Genomic DNA, 8,289 nt, shown 5'->3' on the forward strand with positions numbered 1-8,289 from the left:
ATCGAGAATGGAAACACTGACTAATGCCTAGGCTGTGGTCTGAACCCCCAGACTCACCCCTATCCGGCATCGAGAATGGAAACACTGACTCATGAAGCTCGTCCGATCACTTCATAGAAGAAACAAAGACTCCAAAGCTCTTCAAAATAAAATTATAGGGAAAATACTAATAAAGTACTCCCGTACGCTCCCGTACCCCGACACGTAATAGTGTCAAAAAGAAGAACTAACGGATGAACACATAGTTCAAAAACACCTAATGAACATATAGTTCGAGAACACCTTATGAACATATAGTTCAAACATACCTACCGATTACAAGTCTGCTAACGTTCCACTGGACTATCTAAAATAGTCTGTGGCCGTTGTCTATACTCTACTAGATGACTAGATCATCTTAAACATCGATACCTCTCATCACTTTTTATTTCATCACACATCATCTAATTCATCTACCCATGTTTTACCCAACATATTTGTAGATAAAAATACATATACAGTTTAAAACTTGTATAAAACATCTATTCAATAGTCACCTTAATTAAACAATTAATATAATTACACATATCACGTATTTTAAAGAAAATACTTCATATATATGTGTAAGGTGAAAGTGACTATACACTCACCTGATTTAATGAAAATCGGGCAGCAATTCGTTTCCTAAAACGATCGTTTCAAATAAAACCGGGAGTTTTATTCAGAAACCGGGCTCTGCGAGGGTCGGGCTTCAAAACCGAAAGGATAAATTTTCCGGGCTTCTCGGGAACTTCGTGGCGTATTCCAGGCTTTAAAAATGATATCGGGGCTTCGGGGGAAGTCAAAATAATAAAAAAGATGAAAAATGGGTGAAAAGTGACAAATTTCGGAATTCTACGCGGGAGATCTCGCAGCCACCACTATATATAGCAGCGAGGGTTGGATCCGAAGCAAGGAGGGAGAGGCAGGTGTCTGCGAGGCTCGGACCAGCTGGCTGCTTCGGCGAGGCTCAGATGCGAGGAGGCTACGTGCCGGCTTCGGATTGGGCCAGCACCTCGGACACGGGGCAACAACAGCGATGCGCGTCGGAAGTTCATTGGACCGCACCCTCGGTCGAATCTGGATGCGACATGCGAGTCGGGCACGAGGCAAGCATGCGAGGATCACGTGACCAGCACCATTCCTTGCGAATTTTCTCGAAAATTGTGCCCATTCTTGTAAAATCCATAACTTTCTCATACGGGCTCCGTTTTTTACGTGCTTTATATGCACGCGTAGGGAAAATTATGCTCTACAACTTTCGTTTAGACTTCGTCGGCTAATTTTGACTTTAATTTTTATATTATTATTTTTAACAGACCGGGACAGGTAATCCATTAAAAATTCATAACTTCTTTATCCGACGTCCGTTTTCGTTTGTCTTTTTACCGTTGTACTACTATTTATGAGACCTTCGATTATCGTTTAGGTTGTGTCGGCTAAAAATCACTCGATCTAAAATTCGAGTTTTTAGTTGTCTACTGCTAAGCTGAAACTTCGAAAAATTATAACTCCTCATACGAAGTCAGATTTGGGCGTTCTTTTTATACATACTCTCGGTTTAACGAACACTACGACTTTCGTTTAGATCACCAAGGATAAAAAATAGTTTATCAAAAACTCACTTTTTACGACATTCAGCACCGTGCCGGTTTTGTCGTGAAACTTCGACAGGTCATAACTTCTTCGTTATAACTCGGATTTCGGTATTCTTTATATATCTGTAATCTTTGTCACGCCCACTACAAGTTTCTTAATAGATATCGGCTTTATCTAATATTTATTTTTGACGCTCATTTTTAATCTTAATTAATTAAACCCTAATAATTAAACATAAAACACATAATATTCACATAATTCCTTTTCATTTCTTCTAAATAAGTTATAAATGTTAACCTAGACCATTATGTCAATATTAATGCCTAGCCTAGAAACACGGGCGTTACACGATCCATCCAAACGAACATCTCTACTCAAAGATAGTGGTGTGCTCGCCACCATGCCTGTTACATACCAACACCACGTCAATGATATGGTAGATATACCGACAAACCTATTGAAAAGACTCTTTTTGTATAGAATGACAACCAAGTTTAACTTAAGATTAAGTTAGTAATTTATTTAATTTTAGTTTTTGGACATGTTAAATAAAGTAAAATTATAATAAAACTTAAGTTTCAGTACATATTTAATTATTATCTTACTACCTATTTAATATAAATCATGCAATATTTTTCATTTTGATTTTAGATTAATGTACATATATAAGCACATGCTATTTGATTTGATTTCATTCATTGCTGGAATTGTTCATACAATGAAACTGCCAACACTTTTTGAGAGTTGTTAAGATTGTCGAAACATGAAATCAACAATTAAAGATGCAAAAACTTTATCACCATATAAGCTTGCAAGCTGGAACCATATTATGAATCCATGATCATATACATGTACGTATATGCCGTTCCAAAAAAATAAAAGTACACGTATATATACACACACATGTGGTTACCATGTGAAAGTGTAGAAAGTAATATACGATTTTATTTAAAAGAAAACAGTAAATAAGAAAATATACATATCTCTTATTAATTAGTGGAGACTGGAGAGTACATAACCGATACTATATAGATTCCAACTGGATTAATAAACGATGTTCGTTAAATAGGACACGGTTTAATACCAAACAACAATTTCATGGAATTTGATACAAAACACACACACACAAGAAAGCAAGATTTACAATTGATGATGAAGAAATTCAGATACCATAACGAACATCTGTGAACTTGTTCTTGATCCATTTGAAGCTATCTCTGACCGTTGATTTCAACTTACTTCCGGTGGTGAACATGTTATACTCTGCGATCCTCTTCTTCCTCTTTGTCTCTCCATCTTTAGTAATCGGACCATTGAATGCGTATGATCTTGATTGATCTTTGAATCCTGAAGAACCATTTGTTTTTGTGTGTGAAGATGATGAATATTCTGGAAATGATCTGCTCTTTTCCATCTTTTCCATGGCTATTGGTGTTTCTCTTCCTTGTTTCTGCTCCTTTTTATCTTCACATGGAAGCTACCCACAAAGTTATGGGTTATAGACTTATAGGTAGACAAAACGAGACTAACTTTATCTTTAAATGTTGTAAATATGATTATAAAGTTATATTTATTAAAATAATTTTTGTTTTTCATTCAACTAAATTTTTAAAGATTGTGAACGATTTTCAATCCGTTTCTTTTTTATAGTTAATGTTTTCTCCAATATAATCAAAGAAAAGGTCGACCATTTTCCACATAAAATGGGAGACTTTTTACTCAAGAATAGGTAAAGAAATTAAAAAGCCTGAAACATGGAATAACTATATGAGTCGAAATAGTGTCGCCTCTAACTAAACTTGCATTTATTTAGTTTCAGTTAGAAATGAACTATAATAAATCATAAAAAACAATTGATTAATTAGCTGTTTTTGTCAATTTGTTATTGTAATGATATATTTGGTACACATTGTATATTGATTGGCTAATATGGGTTAAGTAGATATGATAGTCTTGATTCATAAATAAATGAGTTTACGCTTCTTTTTAGCGTAGGTTAATATCATTTTTTTAATTATCATTATAAAAAGGTGGTTTTATTACCATACTTCACATATAAATTATTAATAAACAGTAAAATAGTGGGAGTAAAAGTTATTTGAAATCAAACAAAGACTTACTATGATGCAAAATAATTTGATTTAATTTGACTAGTCAAACCATATATTTGACCGCCTCATCTTTTGTAACGAATCATCCATCGCTATGATAGTTTAAAATACTAGTAACATTTAAATCATTTGATTTTAACCAAAATACTTTCATAGTTTTTAATTGTGGAAATTATATGTCCTCATAGTTCAAAATAGATTTAGAAGTTCAAAATTAGAGAGGATGTGATAATACAATATCATAGCATAGTTCAAGATAATCACATAAGTTGTGATTAAATGTCATTTCTATCTTCTTTCATTATCTCTAAGGTCTTCAATCTGAATGTTAGTGTATCCCACATCGGTGCGACACGGTCTTATAAGTGGCTATATATGTTGAAGTCCCTCTTCTCTTCACAAGGACTTTTTTTGGAGAGATAATCTTGGGCTCCGCATATATTTATATGGTATCAGAGCCGGCGTCCTGCACCCCCGTGGTTTAGTACATCCCTATTTATCCTCATCGAGCCTCCGACTTTGAGGGGGAGTGTTAGTGTATCCCACTATATATATTTGGAGAGACAATCTTGGGCTCTATATATATTTACACTGAGCACATGTCAAAATAAGTTAGGCAACATAATGCCTAATGAGAATACATGAGGTTTACTCATTTTGAATCGAGTGATGATAACAATCATCACGCTTGTGTCGAACCCCCAAACTCAATTGAAATCATTAAACACTCCAAACGAAAGTGTAGGTTACTATTGACCTGACTATTTCTCAAAAGTACTAAACAAAGGTTAGCAAATATTTGCAATAACAATAAACATCAAAAAGGGTGGTCAAGGGACCATCTACTATCTATTCCTAACCCGTATCAATCTCATTTGTCCAAACTCATAATAATGGTTAATAGGTAAGCATGGATGCATCATACAACTATGGTTGCTTCACACCACATATTTAGGAATTGCATTCATATACCCTTATTGGCCTAATAATTATAAAGTTAGGAACATGTGAACCATCACATATGCACTATACAAGAGGCAGCAAGCCACACTCGTACAACGTGAGGATTATTTGCTATACTCGTGCAATGTGAGGATTATCTAGATACATACTCACACACCGCTATATCGACACCTGATTGTCAAATCCCACATGGATATAAGGAGGGACACCCACAATCACTCATCCTAAATGTATGTACAAGAAGGATGCCAAAAAAGATTTCAAATCAACAATATCTCAAATAAGCGACATACTTTCCAAAAAGAGATTTGCATGCAATGCCTAAATAATATGTATAGTGAACACATTGCACATAGGGCAAACATTATATAATTTTAACAACTCAAAAACACATTTAGCATATAATAACATACAAAACTCCAAAACAAGAAATCAATATGGATATGTACTTTCTGGTAACCTGACCTAAAAAGGTTAACAATGTAATAAATCCTTATTCTAAGCTTGACACCATTTCAATCACCACCTATTTAGTTCAAACATAGGTTACTAAAATACCAAAATACCCTACGAGGCCATACCATATTCTAGGTTAGATAACCTATTTTCTAACCTAGATTCGTCATATAAGGATTAATGGAGGTGATGGGAAGCGAATTCGATTCTCAAACGCAAAAGTTGCAAAAATATAACATAATGGGACATACCAACATGGTCCGTGTATTCTTATGCCCTATACAACACACATGGTCCTTGTGCACAATGCATACAACCTAAAAGATGCATATTTTCCTATTAAGTCATTGTATTTTGCCTAAACGCTTTAGATCTTTTGTATATCAACTTATACCAATTTGTATGGACTAAAAACATGACTACATTGAGGTATTAACTTCATCATCCTTATAAATTAACTCATTAAGTTTATTAAAACATGTCCAAAGGCTTTATGTTATCTAAAACCCCATTTATAGAGGCTATGGACTCTTTTTACACACATGAAGAACTATTATACCTAAATGACTATATTAAAGAATTATTGGCCTGAGTGACCATATTAAAAAACTTTTCAAAGATAATAACCATATATTTTCGGAAATTTGGAATTAACAATGAAATTTGAAAATAGAAATTTTTTGAAATTGTATTTTATAATAAAAATTTGTTCAAATTTTCTTTCTCCGGAAAAAAAGTTCGAGATTTCATTTTTTTTTTCAGCAGGTTGGAAAATGCATATATAGTTCGAAAATTTCGAAACTCTCGAACCAAAATTTTATAAAATAAAAACAAGAATATTTTTGTAAATTTTGAAAATTGTAATTTTTGAAATTCGTGGTTATTTCTCAAATTTTGGAATTATATGTTTATTTTATAAAACAAGTATTTTATATGGTCATTGAGATTAATAGATTAAATAATTCACATCTTTTTACTAGTATTTCCATTTCAATTAACAGATTGTTTTTAATAAATTAATTGTTTTGTTGAAATATCATGGTTAGCGGAAAACAAAAAACCCACAAAAAGCAAAAGAATCATAATCCAAAACAAATAAACAAAATATAATTAATCATTCTAAATCCAAAACCTTTCTCTTTTCGGTTTGGATTTAGTCGGAGCCAAATCGTACACACCCTGGTTTATTTGAGTCATGTAGTGACGGTGTGAAATATTAAGTAAAAGGAAGGCTGAGGAGGCATGTGTTATGTTTGGGAGAAAATGAAAAAAAAAAAATAAAAAAGTTTTCTTTTTGGTTTCGTTGTTCACGCTACGCATCATGATTCATGAGGTGTGAAGTGTGATGATAGTGTTGGGACCTACTCTGTCCAAACTTCGCCCATATTCCTCGATTGCTCTTCACATGCTTAGTGGGATCCACTCCACATTAATCAAACTTATAAATTATATTTTTTCTTAAACATAAACAATACTACTTAATTGGCTTAACTATGCATAATGTATTAGCAAAAAGGGTCTCTACAAAAACTGGTTTTATTCGTCTTAAGATCAAACCCAGATATGTTCTACTGATTATTGTATATCATGATTTATGACCGTGAGACGAGTGTTGTGTAAGATCATCAGGAATACACCCTGCAATCCGATCAGAATGGATAACCAAGGCATTTGGCCATATTTTTTGATCATCTTATAGACATACATTTCACCTTTTCTATATAAGACCGGAGGAATGAGCTCGACAATGTTAAGGCTATGTTTGACTCGTCACAGCTACCTGATAAGCTATGTTATTTTTTGAGTTTTTTTTTATGTTGAGATGTTTGGTAAGCCAAAAAGTAATTTATAAACTAGCTTTTTAAAAAGCTAGTTAGACTAGGTTTTTAAGATTTTCTTTTTTTTTTAATTTTCCAAATATACCCTTTAATTAATTATAGAAACACATTTATTTAAAATGTCCTTTTACGTCATTATATATATTTCACCTAGTTTTACCAGACATTATTTTTTATCACCTAACTTTTTATTTAACAATTATCTTTTCAGCCAATATGTCAAACATAGTCTAAGTTGGCTCAACAAACACCGCAACATGAGCTTGTCATGCCGAGTTTTGTCTGCCAACACAACAAAAACTTGTTACTTCTGTCTCTTATTTATTCTCTTCTCTTTATTACTTTTTTGACCGTTTTAATTTCTAACCATAAAATTCAAATTTTACCAATTTTTTTCTAAATAAATACCACCAACTCAAACAAATTCATACCACTTTCAAAACTTTCAAACCTTCAACACTCATCTTAACTCTTTTAACTCTATCTTTGCAAAATGTCTTCTTCAAACTCTCAATCGGGTTCCACTAACATAGGGAAGTCCTTGATTATAACTTGGACCCCTATAGAAGGGAGACTTTGGCCATACATGGGTCGATGTGTTGGACGATCCTTCGATAGGCAACAATGTGACACCTTTTGTTATGAAAGTTACCACGCGTTTCCTCAAGGAAGTACATCAAGGTGACCATCGAAAGAATGATCATATTTATACTAAGTGGATGTGTATACGAACAAAGTGATAACAAAGTTTAATGCTTTGTTTAATAACTTGAAACACAATTGGCAAGGGCATGGAAATGATGGTGAAAATGATGCAATCATTTTAAACCAAGCTCTTCAAATTTTCTGGACATAAAAAAGAAAACTTTAAAATATTTAGGTTGCGTTTAGCTGTGAAAAATTATTTTCATTTTTCTTGGAAAGAGTTACAAAAGAGTGGAGTTTTCATTAGAAAATTTAGAAAACGTGTTTGATTCCGTTTTAGGAGAATAGAAAACATGTTATTTTACCACTATATTTAAGAGAGAGAGAGAGAGAGAGAGAGAGTCGAACTCCCTACCGCAAGCCAGACGTGATGTTTGCCACATCTGAGGTGGTCAACCGCACTGCCTACCGCAACAACACTCTCTAATCTTATTTAACGAATGACAAAGAATAATAAGTTTTTAGGTGATGAATATTTTATAAAATTTAAGAATAAAAAGGGAGTAGGGCGGAAAGGAGAGGTAAGAGGAGTTTTGATTCTCACAATTTTAGGATTCTAAAAAGGGCCATGATATCTGTCAAGTGAATTTTACTATTCA

General features: G+C 33.3%; 1 protein-coding gene across 1 annotated transcript; it reads right to left on the bottom strand.

Moving 5' to 3' along the window:
- Nucleotides 1-2,583: 2,583 nt before the first annotated feature.
- LOC145138408 (uncharacterized) lies at nt 2,584-3,127 on the bottom strand. Its single transcript, XM_079072501.1, has one exon. It carries the CDS (start codon nt 3,038-3,040, stop codon nt 2,780-2,782), a length of 261 nt encoding a protein of 86 aa, XP_078928627.1. The 5' UTR covers nt 3,041-3,127; the 3' UTR covers nt 2,584-2,779.
- Nucleotides 3,128-8,289: the final 5,162 nt, after the last annotated feature.

This window comes from Lactuca virosa, chromosome 9, assembly GCF_052849685.1.
Source record: "Lactuca virosa cultivar CGN04683 chromosome 9, Lactuca_virosa_CGN04683_v6, whole genome shotgun sequence".
Lineage (NCBI taxonomy): Eukaryota > Viridiplantae > Streptophyta > Magnoliopsida > Asterales > Asteraceae > Lactuca > Lactuca virosa.

Bases quoted from the DNA above. Each gene is read 5' to 3' on its own strand.
- LOC145138408 (XM_079072501.1), bottom strand. From the start codon at position 3,040: ATGGAAAAGATGGAAAAGAGCAGATCATTTCCAGAATATTCATCATCT.